The sequence below is a fragment of the Fundulus heteroclitus genome, chromosome 21 (genome assembly GCF_011125445.2).
Source record: "Fundulus heteroclitus isolate FHET01 chromosome 21, MU-UCD_Fhet_4.1, whole genome shotgun sequence".
Lineage (NCBI taxonomy): Eukaryota > Metazoa > Chordata > Actinopteri > Cyprinodontiformes > Fundulidae > Fundulus > Fundulus heteroclitus.
Genome location: NC_046381.1, coordinates 23,021,099 through 23,039,549, shown reverse-complemented (window position 1 = coordinate 23,039,549; position 18,451 = coordinate 23,021,099). Strand labels below are relative to the sequence as shown.

Sequence of the window (18,451 nt, the reverse complement as noted above, 5' to 3'; positions counted from 1 at the left end):
GAAGTGTAGACTGCAAATTCTGTTGGGGTATGATGGCTCCCACAGTCCATTGGGATTTGTCTGCCTGGGTCCTTTTTCACTGAAAATATCCATTTCTTTCTTCGTCCTTCGGTAAACAAAAGAAACGTACATCCAACGATTTGGAATGCCTCTGTGTGGCATAAACTAAAAGCACGCTCTAATTCACCCGTTTTGTCACGGTGTTTGGCGAGAACAGTCCTGCTTTTTCCTACCGGCGTAACCCGGAAGTAGCGCGTGCGTCACTTTACTGTTGTAAAGTGTTGATATTGAGGGGAGTGTTCATTTATTTTCATTGTGTCCCCTACGTTACTGTGTGCCACATATGCCACAACGACACAAGTTAAAATGTCTGAAGGCATGAAATGTGAATAAGAGTTTTTGAACTTGAATTTATCTAATGCTGATTATTCATTGAATCATTTGAATTTAAATATTTAAAATACTTTCACAGCAAAAATTATATGCGATTAATTTAGATTAATTAATTACAGAGTATGTAATTAATTTGATAAATTTTTTTAATCGATTGACTGCCCTAGTATTTATATTAGGTCTTTCAAACAATTACAATTTTTTATTTGAATCGATTAATCACATAATGTCGATAGGTAACTCGAGATTAATTGCAAATTAATTGCATGTTTTATCCTTTTATTTCTGAAAGTGTAATAGCCTGTTTGGGCATTTTAAAGGTATACTATGCAACCGGGGTTGATTTTCCAGCGAGGCTCCCCCCAGAGGGCGAAAGTAAAAGTGCACTGTCGTAAATATGCTCAGCTGTTCTACTGGTTTCTCCATCAAGCCAGGCGCGGTTGTTTTGAGCTTAGCAGACAGGCGAACGCAACGAATCACCATGTCTACTAACCAGTGAAAGTATGAACATGCACACAGAGAGAGAGAAACCATTCCGATGCAGTGTTTCTCCTAGGAATTTGCTTACCGGATGAGCGTAGCGGGGGGGAGACAAGCTGCGCGATGGAGCGGGGGGGGGAGGGGGAGGGAAGCTTTGCGCTACCAGCAGAGGAGGGGGGGGAGAGACAAGCTTTGCAACCGGCAGCGGGGGAGACAAGCTTTGCGCGCATATGGAGTTAGTTTTTTTTTTTGGAATGTTGGCCAGGCAGTAGCGTGAGGGAAACCGTACAATGTTACTTACAATCGCATCAGCAGAAACGCGAGGTCCGCGTCAGCCTTGCAGCCTTCTTTTTCTTTTAGCTCTCGCCATTCTGAAAAAGCTTTCCCGATGTTCACCCGTGTAGGACTCTACTCTCTGTCCAGAGCCATTTTCCTCTTTCTTGCCTGCTCCAACATGGGCTTTCACTGTTTTCTCGCTGGTTCCGCCATAATAACTGCACAAATCTAGCAACGAGCATGCCTTTCACTGGGGGCGTATAGCAGTTCTCGCCGTAAGGCAAGACCGACTCTCGCGATGCACACGAGACTGAGCCTGTGAGTGCGGGCCGAGTGCTCCTGCAATGCGGTACCGCGCACGTGACGTCACCGTCTCAAGAGCAACGCCCCTTTTGCCGCTTAGGTAGCGCATACAGGAGAGAAAGCACGGATAACCCAGCTATTACAAGCGCAACAGAACCAGCGATCTGACCGACTTTACAGCCGTTAAACTTTCCCAAGACGATGTCCCAGGCACACGGATTACTGGCCGAACTGTCGAAGAACACACCAACCTTCAGCTCAAACGATGGCTTGAGGTTCGAGGGCTTAAAAAAACTGGAAAACTGGCCGAGTTGATGAACGGTAAGCTTTGTTTTTTTTTCCTGCGCGGCGGTCATGGCAGCGTCGGCCGTTTTTTTTTTTTGTTGTTTGCAATCACCGTCCAGGAATGGGTATATGTTTAATGTTTGTCTCATTTGAAATGTTTTTGAGTAAGCTATCCTGGTAGCAGGCTATCATGTTAGCGCCTGCTACCATGATAGCCTATATGCTGTCATGGTAGCAGGCGCTACTTTATTAACATGTCGGCCACCAAAATACTCTTACCTTGACTTGATGTCGCTGGAATTGGGTCAGGATGTTCTTCGGTTGTGCCCTTTCCTCCGACAAAATGCTTGCTACATATGTACTTGAATTTGGTAACTTTTTCCGGGTTGAACTGTTGTGTAGGCCGACCGCCCCGGTGTTCCAAGCACACACATTTCTCCTTGGCAGTCTTGAAGAAAACATCCTTCATATGCGGCCGATCAGCGTACCTCGAGTCGCTGTTGCACGTTCCATAGCAACAATGTTTAAAAACCATGGTCTTAGATTTGGAAAAAGCAGTCGTTTACCGAGTAAAACCTAGGCTAACGCATGTCTCTTTTAAAGCAAAGCAGCGGCTGGTTTCAGGAGTTTGCCCCACTGCGTACCACGTGATGTGACGTCATTGTGACGTTGTGTTTCTAAAAATAGCTCGCGCGCGGTACCGCATTGCAAGTGCGGTATTTCCCCCACAGACCACCAGGGCGGCCGAGAAAACCTTAGTTTGACCTGAAATGACTCATTTAATCATCCAAAACGGTATGGAACACATTAATTAACTGAAAAATGTTGCATAGTATGCCTTTAATATGCAATTTTACAATAAATGACACTAATAAAATACATGCTTGTACAAAAAATATTTTTATTTTGTTATTTTCCAAGCACTTATGAGAATTGGAATGAAGACATCCTAGTGCCAAATGTTAAACTCTGGACTATTATGGCTAAATGACTAATCATGACGCCCTGATGTTTACACAATGTGTAAATAAATTTGTAAATAAATACCATGCCGATATATTTATTTGCCTCTTAAACAAAGATAGACATGGTATTAGGCATGTACGTTTAAATAATAAAAATTTTACATTTCAATAAAGTCATACGTTTTATTGTTAGTTTTTTTTTCCACTCTCTCTCACACATATCTAATTCTGAGCTTTCACACCAACAACAATATTTTTGCTTGTTGCATCCATATTCATACAGTTTAGGCCTGGAAAAAGGTTTTAAATTTCCAGGTCATTCCAGTCTTACACTTTGCTTGCAACTGGGCAGGAGCTTAGTACTCAGAATGAGACTGTTTAGCAACTGTTTAGTAACTCTAGGTCCGTCGTTTGGCAACGTAATTCAGCATTAGTTTGTCAAATACAGAGAAAACAAATTAATAAGCATTAAAGTACGGTTTATGGGTTGGGTTTCTGCAATGTTATCAGCATGTTAAAAACTCATCTTCAGAACCAATGTCTGCTCAAAATGGTGACCTGCATCAAGTAATCTACTTTCAGCAGTTATCACCGCTTTTCCCCGACATGAAGCATTGTTTAGTAATGTCAAACTCAGCAGGCAGACGTTCAGTGTCCGACCTCTTAAGGGAAGCTGCTAATAGACTGGAAGAATTAGAACGCTGTACGCAGGGTCCGAAATTAACACTTGCCAGACGCCAAATGCGAGTAAATTTCCCGTTTGGCGAGTGAATTTCAGAGGGCTAGCTGCCACATGGGGAGTAAATCTTTGTGCCAAAAAAATAACGAAGCCCATCTGGGCTGCGGATGATCCGTTCACAGTTCTGTCCATCCAGAGCTCAGTCTAGAGCCGCCTTCTGCTGAGCTGGTTCAGCTTCTTTCACATCTTATTTGTGCAGCAGGTAACAGAGCAGCAGAAAGAGCGATCAGAGTCATGATTCTTTTGGGCGGCTTCCAGATAAAGCCATCATTCAGAACCAGTCATGGCTGCACGCTGGAACAGAAAACAGTTCTGCTAACCAGATTAGTCTGTTTATAAGTTCTTATTTATTTATCCCTATTTATCCTGCATTTTTTTTAATTACATGCACTGTGTTTGCTCCTCTTTCCTGCCTTCCCTCGGAGCCAGCCTTCAAAACGTGAATCACTACGTTTAATGTCCTTCCACTCGTACCAAAATGTCCCAATTAAAATCAAATAGGAGAGTCAGTAGCTGTGTTTCATGCTCTTTTGTATTTAACGACACAGAGCCAGATGTGCTTCGGTGGGCTGCTGCCTTGCGCTTAAATTTAGGTGCGTGTGAGGGTTTTACATAGACCAGCCAAAGAGACATTGATGAAATTTCAAAAATTATATTCTTAATTTATTACAAAAATCCAAAAATTATACAAAAATGATAAATTGGGGCCCAAAAACTGAGGTCAACATAACAACCTACAACTCAGGTAGTAACACAAAGAACTCAAGCACAAAACTGACCTAACAAACGAGACATGAGGGGGAACTTAAATAGTGGCTGATCAGACCACTGCTAATTCACACACAGGGGGTAGTTAAACACACAAGAACTTAAACAAATACTGGTCAGCACATAACTAAATCTTTAAATTAAATAAATATTACTATTTAACTAAGTTACAAAAAGAAGAAACATTCAACAAATGGTAAAATTAAATAAACTAAAGGCCAAATTTCCCCTTCCCCTGGCAAACAAATGGAATGACCCACTGATGAAGTTTGACAGCCATCAGCTGGAGCTCATCTGTATGATCCCAGCTACAGGTCCAGAGGAAACTGGTAACTCAAAAGAAGAAAATTAATTTGTTGCATTTAACAAAATACAAGAGAACTGACAAACAAAGTTAACTAAATGTGTGCACTGCAAATAGTTAACTAAAGTGTCAGACTAATGAAAACAAATTTAAAGAGATGAACCTAAACTATTCACTAATCAATATGTAAAGTAATATTAAAAAGAATAACAGAAACCCTTTACCATTCCTGTCTCTGTGTGACAGTTGGAACAGCTGTCACATTCCCCCTCCCTTCAGAAGGGTCATCACACCAACGGGACAGGTAGTCTGCGGTCACATTCAGCTTACCAGGTATGTGCTGCACTGTAAAGCGGAAGGGTTGCATTGCAAGAGTCCATCTTGTAATACGACTATTTGTGTCCCTCATTCGCTGCAGCCACTTGAGAGCTTTGTGATCCGTCTGAAGGATGAACTCTCTTCCAAGGAGGTAATACTTCAGAGAGTCCAGGGCCCATTTTATTGCAAGGGCCTCCTTTTCCACCGTAGAATAACGGACTTCTCTGGGGTGTAGCTTACGGCTTATGAAAGCTACAGGCTGTAAAGCCTCATCACCTTGCAGGAGGACTGCTCCAATACCTCTTTCTGAGGCATCCGTTTGTAGAATAAAACCTTTGTCAAAGTCTGGACACTTCAGGACAGAACCATGACCCAGTGCTTGTTGAATATCATGGAATGCTGCAATTGTCTTTTCCGTCCACTGGACTTTACTGGGACATTTAGATCCAGTCATATCTGTCAGAGGGGCAGCTCTAGCTGAAAAGTTCTTTATGAATCTATGATAGAAACCTGCCATCCCCAAAAATGACCTCAATTGTTTTTTGGTTTGAGGCAATGGACAGGATTCAATCGCATGAATCTTGTGAACTTGTGGCTTGAGTTCACCATTTCCAATTATGAAACCCAGGTATTCTGTCTCAGATTGTGCAAAAACACATTTTGCTGGGTTAATGGTCAAACCTGCGTCTTGGAGGTGGCTCAAAACTTCTTGTAAATGCTGAAGGTGCTCCTCCCATGAGTTGCTATATATCACAATGTCATCGAGATAGGCACAAGCATAGTCATCACATCCACGCAGTACCTGATCCATAAGCCTTTGGAAGGTAGCGGGTGCGCCGTGCAGTCCAAAGGGCAAAACTGTAAACTGGTAGAGTCCCCAAGGGGTCCGAAAGGCCGTCAACTCCCTGGACTGCTTGGAAAGGGGTACTTGCCAGTAACCTTTGCACAAGTCGATAGTTGTCAGGTATTTAGCTTTGCCCAATTTACTGACCATATCATCAATGCGAGGAGTAGGGTAGGAGTCAAACTTCGACACAGAATTGAGATACCTGAAGTCTATACAGAAGCGCATGGTTCCATCTTTCTTCGGCACCAGGACGACAGGATTACACCATTCACTTTTGGAAGATTCAATTATCCCGAGGGACTGCATCAATTCCATCTCTTTCTTCAGGGAGCTGAGAAGACGTTCTGGAATTCTGTAGCTCAGACGTTTAACTTTAGCATCGCTTTTCAACACAATCTTGTGTTCAAGAATGTCTGTACGACCCGGATATTCTTTAAATATCTGAGGATTACACAATGCTCTGACCTGAAGTTGTTGTTCACTTGACAGATGTTTCAAGTCAAGCTCCATTAGTGTTGATAAGGGCAGGTACTGATCATCCACAGCTTCCTCCTCTTCCACAGCTCTAATCAGCATCACTTCTGCCCCGGTTTTAGGTCGCTCTGTCCACTCCTTAAGGAGGTTCACATGCAGCACTTTGGTGGAATGTGGTTGTCCTGGTTTAACAACTTGGTAGGTGGTAGGTCCAAGCTGTTTTGTTACCTCAAATGGCCCCTGCCACTTGGCCAAAAGCTTGCTCTCACTGGATGGTAGCATAACCAGAACCTTCTGGCCTGGGACAAAGGTCCTCTTCCGGGCTGACTTGTCGTACCAGGCCTTTTGGTACTTTTGTGCTTCTGCCATGTGCTGCTGGGCCAGAGCCGTCATCTTTTGTAGCCTCTCTCTCATCTGCATGACATAGGAGATAACATTAACAGGCCCCTCCCTCCCCTCTTCTCCAGCCCAGGTCTCCTTTAATAGCGCCAGAGGTCCCCTCACCTCATGACCGTATAAAAGTTCAAAAGGAGAGAACCCGGTGGAGGCCTGTGGTACTTCTCTGTAGGCGAAGAGGAGATAAGGCAACCATTGATCCCAATCCGAGCCGGTTTCGTCCACAAACTTACGCAGCATTTGCTTCAGGGTTTGGTTGAACCTCTCTGTAAGCCCATCCGTCTGTGGATGATAAGGGGTAGTTCGAACACCCTTAATCCCCAGTAACTGATATACCTGCTTTAGGAGAGTAGACATGAAGTTAGTGCCTTGATCGGTCAGAATTTCACAGGGAAAACCAACCCTTGAAAAATGCTGCACCAAGGAGAAAGCCACGGCTCTTGCTTTAATTGTCTTTAAGGGGAATACTTCTGGGTACTTGGTTGCATAATCGGTTATCACCAACATGTATCGTTGTCCAGTTTTGCTCCTTTCAAGTGGACCCACAATGTCCATACCCAAGCGCTCAAAAGGAGTGTCAATTAGGGGAAGAGGCTGCAGTGGTGCTCTTGAAGGAAACTTATTGGAGGTTAATTGGCACTGAGGGCAGGTCCTACAAAACTGGGCAACATCAGTCCGTAATCCAGGCCAGTAGAAATGGTGCCTGATGCGAGCCAGGGTCTTATGTGTCCCTAGGTGGCCAGCCCAGGGAATTGAGTGGCCCAAAATAAGCACCATCTCTCTTGCATCCTTAGGGACCACAAGCTGCCTAAATGCCCCCTGTTGGCGATAAAGGATATTTTTCTGTAGAACAAACTCTTCAGCACTACCTCTGTGGTTACCTTTCTGGGGTCTTTTGGCTTTCAGAAAAAGAGCAGCCAGACTGGAGTCATCCTGCTGGATTTGAGCCATATTTGAAGGCACCTTAAAGCCCTGGGGTAAATCTTGGACCCCTTCAGTAGATGTAACAGGTGTTGACAGAAACTTCTCCCGTCTCTTTTGACGACGCGGTTTTCTAGATTTTCCGGGCTGCACATCTAAATCTGCATCATAAAAAGGCAGCACACTCAAAGTTGGAGGAGATTCTTCTGGCTGTTTTGCTTGAGAACGAGTTACTACATTACAGTTCTGTGGTTTATGCAGCAAGTCAAACAAAACGGGTAAGTCACTACCCAATACCACTGGAAAATGTAGATTTTCTGCAACACCAACATTCAACAGGTATAGTTGTCCTTCCACCTCAATATACACATCGGCTGTGGGATATGGCCTTTCATCACCATGCACACAGCGGATGGGGATGGTGTCTGATGTGCAGATTGTATTAGATGGAACCAGCTCTTTATCAACAAGTGTCTGAACACTGCCAGTGTCGATTAAGGCCTTTACACTTTTCCCATTAACTTTGACGTCACTCAGTTTCACAGACTGTCCAACACTGATGCAATCCTCCCTTTTGCATGGAACAACACACAATTGAGTGAGTTTAGGAGGGTTCTTTGGGCACATGGGTTTTGTATGGCCTTCTTGTCCACACAAATAACAGACAGGCACTTTATGGTATTGCTTGGGTGTTGTGCTTACGGACTGGATTTCCCTTGGAGAGGCCTTCCCCACAGCAGAGGCTCCCTTTTGGTGGTGTTGTACAGGTGCAGCTCTGCGTGTATCTTTAGACGCCTTCCAAGAAGAATAACTCCATGGTTGTCCTTTCCGTCTTGCAGCCACAAACACCTCAGCCAGAGAAGCAGCTTTGGAAGCTGTTGGAGGATCATGTTCCCGGACCCAAACCTGAAGCTCAGGAGACAGCATACGGAGATATTGCTCCAAGACAATGATTTCACCAATGTCCTTCACTGTTTTACCTTTAGGTTGGATCCATTTTTCGTACAACTCTTTTAACCTTACATACAGCTCCTTGGGAGTTTCACCAGGCTCCAGTTCTGTAGAACGAAATCTCTGGCGATAGGTTTCTGGGTTAATATCATATTTTTTAAGAATTGCATCTTTGACAGATATATAATCATCCACTTCTTCAATGTCCATATGCACATAAGCACTTCTAGCTTTTCCAGTGAGCAATGGAACAAGACGAAAAACCCAGTCCTTCTCTGGCCAGTTACATGAAATTGCAATTCTCTCAAAAGTCATTAAAAAATGTTCAATGTCATCAGTTTCTGTTAACTTCTCTAGTTTAGGTTCCAGGAAGGAACGAAACTGACCTGAAGTAGAGATGACTTTATGGTCTCCTGGCAGCAGGTTTTTATCCTGTGGTTCTGGTTCCTCCGAGTCAGATTCTTGCAGCTTAGCAGGTTCAGATGTTGGAGAAATCCGAGCTTGGACTTCTAACTGCAAAAGACTGAATTGGTGCTGGAGAGTCTTGAACCGTTGATCTTGGCGAGCCGTTTCCTCTCTCATCATTCGATTCTGTGCCTCCTGCTGGCTCATGTGGGCACGAAGAATACTGACAAGATCGGCATATGTTGGTTCTTCCCCCTCCTCACCTTCGGTGCCAACATGTCCTCCAGATGTCCCTGGTTCGGTGCTTTCAGTCTGCTCAGCCAGGCTTGCTGTTCCTTGAGACTCCACAACATTGCCTCGTTTACTCCTTCCTCCACGCTGCATGTTTCAATCATCAGGGTTGGCAATGGGGGAAAAAAAACATTGTACTCTTGGCTGGTCAAATCCCACTCCTGACACCAATGTGAGGGTTTTACATAGACCAGCCAAAGAGACATTGATGAAATTTCAAAAATTATATTCTTAATTTATTACAAAAATCCAAAAATTATACAAAAATGATAAATTGGGGCCCAAAAACTGAGGTCAACATAACAACCTACAACTCAGGTAGTAACACAAAGAACTCAAGCACAAAACTGACCTAACAAACGAGACATGAGGGGGAACTTAAATAGTGGCTGATCAGACCACTGCTAATTCACACACAGGGGGTAGTTAAACACACAAGAACTTAAACAAATACTGGTCAGCACATAACTAAATCTTTAAATTAAATAAATATTACTATTTAACTAAGTTACAAAAAGAAGAAACATTCAACAAATGGTAAAATTAAATAAACTAAAGGCCAAATTTCCCCTTCCCCTGGCAAACAAATGGAATGACCCACTGATGAAGTTTGACAGCCATCAGCTGGAGCTCATCTGTATGATCCCAGCTACAGGTCCAGAGGAAACTGGTAACTCAAAAGAAGAAAATTAATTTGTTGCATTTAACAAAATACAAGAGAACTGACAAACAAAGTTAACTAAATGTGTGCACTGCAAATAGTTAACTAAAGTGTCAGACTAATGAAAACAAATTTAAAGAGATGAACCTAAACTATTCACTAATCAATATGTAAAGTAATATTAAAAAGAATAACAGAAACCCTTTACCATTCCTGTCTCTGTGTGACAGTTGGAACAGCTGTCACAGTGCGCAAAACATTACATGTAATTTATGTGCAGACTTTTTTAGGAACTTGTAAAATCAGGGGCTTCAGCTCAGATCGATTATTCCTTCTTTTCCCTCTAAAGGAGCCCTTTACACTCTTTATTTATGCATTTTCCCCACTGTTTACCCCTCACGTGCAGCGCATGAGGGTAAAATCCAGCAGCTGGATCAACCGCGGTGAAGTTGGTTTAAAGTTGGATATTGGACATTCAAGCTCCACGGAGTCAGCAGGATCTAGCTCACGGTTGATCCAGTTGAGGGACTCCGATTTCGGCCTCGCAGCTGCTCCATCCTTCCACACCAGGTGGTGCAGTTATGGACCGTCGAAAAAAATCTTTGAACCAAGTACTCTTGATAAACAAAAATCAATAAATTCCTTATCATGTGACAATTTAAGATGAAACTAATATAAATTGATGCCAATAGATAAAATCTGGAAGGCACACAGATTTTATTCAATTTTAAGCTATTTTTGATTTTTAAAATATTTTTTAAAGACAAAAAATGGGACTTTTCTTCAATAGCTTCCAGGTCATGTGACCCACTCACTCAAATTCTTTGTGAAATTGTTCTACTACATTAGCCTGATGGGGCACACTCATTTTTATTCCATTGTAAGCCTTTGTTTATTTTTAAAGATTTTTTTATAATGAAAATAATTTATATTTCTTTAATAGCCAGGTCATGTGACCCACTCACTCAAATGCTTTTTGAAATTGTTCTACTACTTCAGCTAACTTTTGTCTTTGAAAAAAATCTTAAAAAATGAAAAGAGCTTAAACTAGAATAAAAACAAATGTGCCTTACAGATGTTACTTAGTGGCATGATTTTATATTAGTTTTGTCATAGGTGGTCACAAGATACGGAATTTATTGATTTTTGTTTCTCAAGAGTGCTCAATCATCTCAACCGTGAGCTAGATCCCGCTGACTCCGCGGAGCTTGAATGTCCAATATCCAACTTCAAACCAACTTCTCTGCGGTGCTGGATCATGTGTAAAGACGCAGCGTGAACCCCAAGTGTTGCAGCTGAGGGGAAAATGTTGGACCGGCTTGATGAAACTCCGCCTCATTCACAAATTAGACCAACATGGATAGAATATTGATAATCTGTAGTGTTTTTTATTGCCTGGATGTGAATCTGATAATTCATATTGTGCCTTTTATAATCAACTACAATATTTTCTTATCAAGTGAGCTCTGCATGGGGCCCAATGTAATTCACCCAGCGCGATGGGAGACTCGTTTTGAGGAAACTACGGTTGTAGCTCACTGTCTGCCTTGCTGTGGTTGCGGAGAGGTGTCTGCTTTGTAGAATAAATCATCCGTCGATGAGTTATTGATCTGGAAAAGCCGAATCTGAAACCACAGAAAAACATTCAGATCCCAAATCTACAGCGTTCTAACTCTTCCAGTCTATTAGCAGCTTTCCTTAAGAGGTCGGACACTGAACGTCTGCCTGCTGAGTTTGACATTACTTAACAATGCTTTAGTGCGGGCAAAAGCCATGTAGATTTGACCGACGCAGTAAAATGCTAACCAACCAATGGGAAGAAGTTGAGCCCTTAAGACACAGCCCCTCCTCATTTGCATAATGAGGCAGAAATGCAAAAACGACAGGCAGAAATAAATAGCATCACAGAAATATATAGGGTGAAAAATACAAAGGAAGAATAAAACAGACAAAAATATTATAACATGTACAAAAATAAATACTTAAAAAAATAAGTAATTAATAAATAAAGTTGAAGATTATAACGCACAATAAATAAATAAGGTAATTATTACAAAGGCGAATAAAAGAATAAGCTAATTAAAAGAGATATATACATTTATGTTTCACTGTATAATTTAATTTCTACCTATATTTATTAATTTGGTGGCAATTAATTGTATGCTTATTTATTTATTGAGCATTTATTTATTTCTGTATTTATTTTTAAATATGGAAGACTTGGTCCTCCATACCGGAGAGCACGGCGTGGGAAAAAACATTAGGGAACAGGGTGTGTGTTTTGACGCGTAATTAACGGTGACAAAAAATTTTTTGCCGTTGTGGTCTAATGCGTTAAAACTGACAGCCCTAATTTACAATCATTTTTAAAAATCCATAATATTACTTATTCAGACCGGGGGGGGGGGGATCCCCCCCCCCCCCCGGTCTGAATAAGTAATTAGCAGTACCATAAACGTTTATGGTACTGCTATGGTAATTAGCAGTACCATAAACGGAGGGCTAGCGTGAGCTATTTCGTTAGCCCTTTGTTCTAAAGCAAAAGCAAAAGAAACAAAAGTGGTTGATCATCATCAGAATAGTTCTGTGAATCCTGGTTCAATGCAGATCTGACTTAAAGAACATGGAATGGAGTTAAATTAGCTTAACTAATTTTGAACAACACTTTGCTTGTGCTTCAACCCATTCCCAATCCTGAGTTAAACAAAACCTTATTTGATGAAATAACATTTCATTTGAGTTAAAGAACCAAAGTTCACCTTAAAGAACATGGAATGAACGTAAATTAGCTTCACTAATTCAGAACAACATTTGGTATGTTTTCAACCCATTTACAATGCAAATCCTTAGTTACACAAAACATTATTTGAGGAAATAACATTTTTAAAGAATGATTTGCTCAATAAAATCATTACTTTAGGGATGCTCGATTTTATCAATGAGATTTTACCTTCGGGAGGTAAGGGTCGCTGTGGTGACAGGCTAATCCTAAAGTTAAACAAAACGCCTTTAAATCGACATTAATATTCCATATTAATGCGGTAATAACGCCCATAGCACTATTGAACAATGGCGGAGCGAAATGAACAAGCTTTAAGCTTGAAACAAGCTTTTTCTGTGCCTATCCGGGACCCAGAAGTTATCAGAAACTAAAAGCCGTTTGGCTAGCAGACTTTCGGCACTAACTTTAAAGATTTCGGTTTTATTTTTATTCATAAAGAACGAGCCAGTTAACATAAACATTAATATACCATCAATGTCTGAAACCCCTATGGAGATAACGTTTGTTATAACCATAGATCACACTCGAATCACATCGGCAATGACATGGTATCAGAACGCTAGCATGAGCTACGTCCGTTAGCTCTTTGTGTTAAACACCATGTGGACGCATTACACAAACATTTCCAAATGAACGTGTAACTTTCCCTATGGTTTCTCTGCCGAACCTGTCGGTGCCTCGTGTGAGCTCAGCTCACTTTGAACCTTTCAGGGAAGAGCATTGATTCAGGAAAAACGTCATTTCAGCAGCAGACATGGAGCTCTGCGGCTATGAGCTCACCAAAACGTGGTTGGGATCGGCAGCTCCGAAGTCCTGCAGGCAGCCTCTAGGCTCTCAGCCTGTCTGGTGAGGGAAGGCGGCCGATCTGCGTCGTCTCGCGTCCGCTTTCCTTCAACAGCTGACAAAAATAAACATAGCTGTTTCGGCATTGTGTACTTCACGTCTGGTTGCGCAGAAGTCAGAGTGCAACTAAGCTTCGATCTGGTCGGTGAATCTTCAAACTCAGTTGGGTTCTCTTCTCCATGGAGGACGAGAATTTCCCCCTTTTTCGCTCCATTGAAGCGAGGGCAGATAAGTTTCACCGAAGGCCCGTTCTGTGCAGCTTGTGGGTTTTGTGGCCCTTGAGCCCCATGTGAGGCCCCATGGCTGCTGGTTCAGGGCGGACTTTCTCCTTGAGAGTCCCAGGAAGGAGTGAAGAAAACTGGGTCTTTGTCTGTGTGGCTTGCAGGGCAGCTAGCTGGTCCCAGCCCCCTGCAGGCCCTGTCCTCCAGAGCAGACCCATAAAGATAAGTGAGAAGACTGAGAGTCTGGCCTGGAGAAATTTTACCTATTGTCTGTGGGGAGTGGTCTGGGCTCATATCAGGGAATCCTGCTGTGAGGGCTCTCTCTGCTTTGGGTGTGAAATACCTTTTGGTCCCTCCCCTATGGTACATGTTCAGAATTTAATCTGACTCCATTCATTCTCTCTTCATGACTTTAATATCCTGGGCACACCAGGACATATTTGACCAATCTGTATAATCTCACCCAATCTGTATAATCTGATTGAATTTCACTTTGGAAAGTGCCTTGAGAGGACATGTTTCATGAATTGGCAGTAAATAAATAAAATTTTATTGAATTTAATGTAAATAAAAAAGGAGATGATTGTAGATTTCAGGAGAAAAGAATGGGATCAAACCCAATTTTCATCATGGGAGAAGTGGAGGTGGTTGAGGAATATAAATACCTCTGTGTTCATCTAGACAACAGACTGGACTGGAGACGCAACAGTGAAGCCATCTACAAGAAAGGACAGATCACACTGTACTTTTTGAGGAAGCCTAGGTTTTTCAAGGTTTCAAGCAAGATGTTGCATGTCTTCTATAAATCTTTTGTTGAGAGCGTCATCTCCTCTGCTATCATATCTTGGGGCAGCACCATCAGAGCCAGAGACCTAAAAAAGATCAACAACCAGATAAAGAAGGCTGGCTCTGTTCTGGGGACATCTGTGAAACCTCTGGAGACGACGATGCAAAGAAGGATTTTGCATAAAATCAAGAAAATTATGGACAATCCTGAACGTCCTCTTCATGACACTGTCATTCGAAAACAGTCTCTTCAGTCAAAGGCTTCTCAGATAGGTTGTAAAACGGACCGCTACAAGAGATCTTTTCTGCCCAAAGCCATCACCATCTATAATAATTCTTTGACAAAATGAGTACATTTAAATTCCCTTTGAGATAAAATATTTTTCAATTGAATAACCAGAAGCAACATTCAGTTCTTATGCTACTCCCTAAAACCCAGACTTCCTTTAAATCAAAGTTAAAACATATTTGTTTAGAATGGCCTTTAATTGCTAATGTACAATTCAAACATTAGCAATTAAACATCATTAGATTATGTTTGTAGTCCAATTTATCTTAATCTACTGCTACTATTCCACTGCAATATTATTCTCTTTATGTTTTAATTTTATGTTCTTTTCATGTACAGTACATTGAATTGTCTTGTTGCTGAAATGGGCAGTATAAATAAACATACCTAGCCATAGTATTTATTTTTACTTTTAGTTTTGGCCTTTCTGATAAGTTCATTCTGTGTTGCTTTAAAACTAACTTTAAATTAGATTGGCTTGTCTTTTTTTTTTTTTTTTTGCTATAAATTGTGTGTAACTCTGTCTTTGCTATACTATAAGGCCAGAATTTCCCCATTGTTGGACGAAGCAATTTCTTATGTTATTTATTTAGTCTGTTTTAACTCTACTGTTCTGTTCTTTAGGGACCGTTTGGTACAAACACTGATGGACTGTGGATACACTTTCCAGGAATTCATGATCTCCCCAACAAGTGTAAGAACTACAGTACTTTTTTTTTTTAAATTCTGCTAAGAAACAAATAGTTCTGAGCCATTTTTTAAAACAATGATTTGCAAGATATAAACAAAAATAAACAAAAATGTCTGACATATTTCAGAATGAATTGGCTGAGTTAAACTACTGCCTATGGGCAAATTAATTATTGGAACCTGTGGTGGATATTAATAATCATCAATTAGGTGAGCACACAACCCATGCAAACAAAATGATGCATCCTTTGTTTGTAAGTTATTTAATTCAAAGGCATGAGCGTTTGAATGTCTCTGTCCCCCAACGCAGTCAGGAAACAGAGCGAAGAGAATAAGAACATTCTAAACTTTGGGAGTAATCTAAACTTTCTCTCAAATCGCGTTGCGGCAACCAATCAGGGACTGGTTATGACACAAGATGAAGAAGCGCAGCAGGGACGAAGCCTATTTCAATCAAAATAGAAAAATTACAAAGGAATGCTCTTTAGAGGTTTATGGGTGGCTTGGAAAAAAGCTGTTTTATTTTACCCATTTAAAAGGACTGTTAAATAATTCATCCTCCTCTTGTATTTCCAGAACTAGATCGCATTAATCGCTGCAACAATCGACAAAAGCGTTGGCAACAAATTTCGTTATCATTTCGCTGTGTTGCGCGATTAATGTGTCACTCGCCATGTCACGGAGCCATTTACCTCATGCAGGCGGTCGTCAATGCTAGCTGACACACACTCCTCACCAGTTGGTGGCGGTAATGCACACTGAAAAGATGTTTGCTAACCGCCAATAAACTCAAGAGGAAGAATGCTAGCTGACTGACTCGCTGCAGAGTGATGTAAACACAGCAAGGCGGCATTTTCAAATACTGCTTTTTTGTAGTAAATTCTACAAATAACAATAGCACCATGGTGACACAGGGCCTAAAATAATATGGAGCAATATTTGTGCCTTTTGTTTGAGCGCGCAGGAACAAATCCGAGCGCACAGTGAGACAGGTTTTCAGCATTCAAACATCACATGCTCGCGCTCAAAACCTGTGTGGCGCGCGTTCAACTCTGATTCAACCCACTATCCTCGCACTCGGTTCCAACTCTACGCTTGCTTGGTTCAGTGTCTGTTCGCGCGTGACCTGCTCCTTCCATGCTTAACACCAGCTGTGCGCTCGCTCGATTGTTTCTCCACTTGATCGAATTCAAAAACTGTCCACTCCACCAGTCAATCACAGACAGGTTTCTTTCCATCCAACCAGGGTATGGATTGCAAATACTGCATTCAGATGATTTAATCAAAATGCTGCAGCTTTTGGCAGAAATTACTAAACATAACAGTTGGATTGTAGAAAAAAAAGAAAAATTTATAAAAAGCTTAATATTTTAGCCTAAAATATTTAGGCGAAAATATTTTGATTTAATTATTTCCTTGAGCTACTGAGGTGTGAAAATACTGTTGTCTCTTTTTTAAAGATTTTTCCAGCTTCTGGCAGGTTAATGTAACATTTTCTTTGCTTTATATTAAAGGAGTTCCTACACTACATCCAGAATCAACATTTCATTAATTTACTGTAGGTTTTTCAATATAGACCTAGATGAAAAGGCATATGGAAAGTCCTGAATTGACTGGGAAAGAGAATCTATAGAAATAAATAAAAGTAATGACGAGGAGACCATCAAAACTCAAATCACTTTGTCTTTGCAAATCATGAATTGTCAAATATACCAGTTGAAACCCAAAGAACTGTTGATCCTGTTGATGTAGACCCCCTGACAATGAAGGTTTAGCCCCAATTTATGAACCTTGATTTTAAAATGGATGGTGATTTTAAGCTCAACAGTCAAAAAAGGACCTCAGTTAAATGCTGCTGCACACCTTTTAATGAAAAAACATAATAGAGAGTATATTACCCCATCCTGGTCTCCCTTCACTTTTGTGTTGATGGTCAGGTATAGGGTATGTAGACCTTCAGGTCAACTGAGACCTCTTCATTCAAGTGTTCCTAGAAGCAGGAGCATTTTGTTTGTATGTTCCTCAGCCCTGTAACAAACTGCCTGAAAACCTAAGATGTGCAGAAACCGTTGGTCCCTTTAAATCAGGACTGAAAATATTACTGTTTGCTGGAACCTACCCATAAAGAGGAAAAATAGCTTTATCAGTTGATATCAATCTTGTCTTGCCATTTATTTTGTTTAAATTTGTGCTTAATGTTTCTCTTTTAAAGTTATGCCTAAATTGTTTCTATAGTTTTAAGGTATATTTGAAGTTAAATGTGATTCTCTTATCCGCTTTCCTTTTCTAATCAATGGAAAACCTGTAGAAAAAAAACTTTGTCTATTGTGTTTATTTAGAGTTGTTTATCAGTACTGAAAATTTCAGTTTTTTTAACAGGCTCACAGCAGAAACATGAACATGACAGTTTTAGACTGTCTGCTGTAGCTACTTTTTTTTTAATCAAATCTAAGAAGTCAAACAACTGTTGCCTTGCAGCAAAAACGTCCTGGGTTTGAACCACTGTCTTTCTGCACGGAGTTCTCCCTATGCATGCGTCAGTTCTCTGGTTTCCTTCTAATAGACCAGTTCATTGTTATTGTTTTGATCCGGGTTTTTCGCGCATGCGTGCCGGACTGGTTGGCAAAAGGCGAACACAATGGCGGACGCAAACAGCGAAACTGACGAGTTCTCCACGTATTTTTCTTTTTTAGATAACGTATCACAAGATCGTTTTAAGAGTAAGTTGATGATTGATGGTATCAGATTGCCAGATCCACACAGCAAAAGCCTGAAGGGACGGAGCGAGTCTGTGAAATGCTGGCCAAGTGTTCCGTACCGCGACATACAGCTGCCTTATAAACACGCAGGCCAGTACACACGAGAGAGCACAAAAGCCCCTGAAATCACTGGACGGCTACAATTGTATATCGGGAAAAAGGCTCCAGCGACGCCCGCGACGCCATGAGAGATTAAGCGGTCAGAAAATGGATGGATGGATGTTGTTCACACATGTTTGTGCAACAGCACAAAGCGGCGTCGGACACAGACCGCGTCTCAGCAGAGGAAGACCCGCCCGGTAGG

At 41.3% G+C, this 18,451-nt stretch overlaps 1 protein-coding gene across 1 annotated transcript in view; it reads left to right on the top strand.

Annotated features, from left to right (window-relative positions):
- Positions 1-18,451, top strand: part of trdmt1 (tRNA aspartic acid methyltransferase 1) — a 92,111-nt gene that overhangs the window by 35,860 nt on the left and 37,800 nt on the right. The window contains 1 exon segment of the mRNA XM_036124807.1: positions 15,323-15,392. Within this exon segment, the coding sequence (XP_035980700.1) occupies positions 15,323-15,392 (70 nt within the window).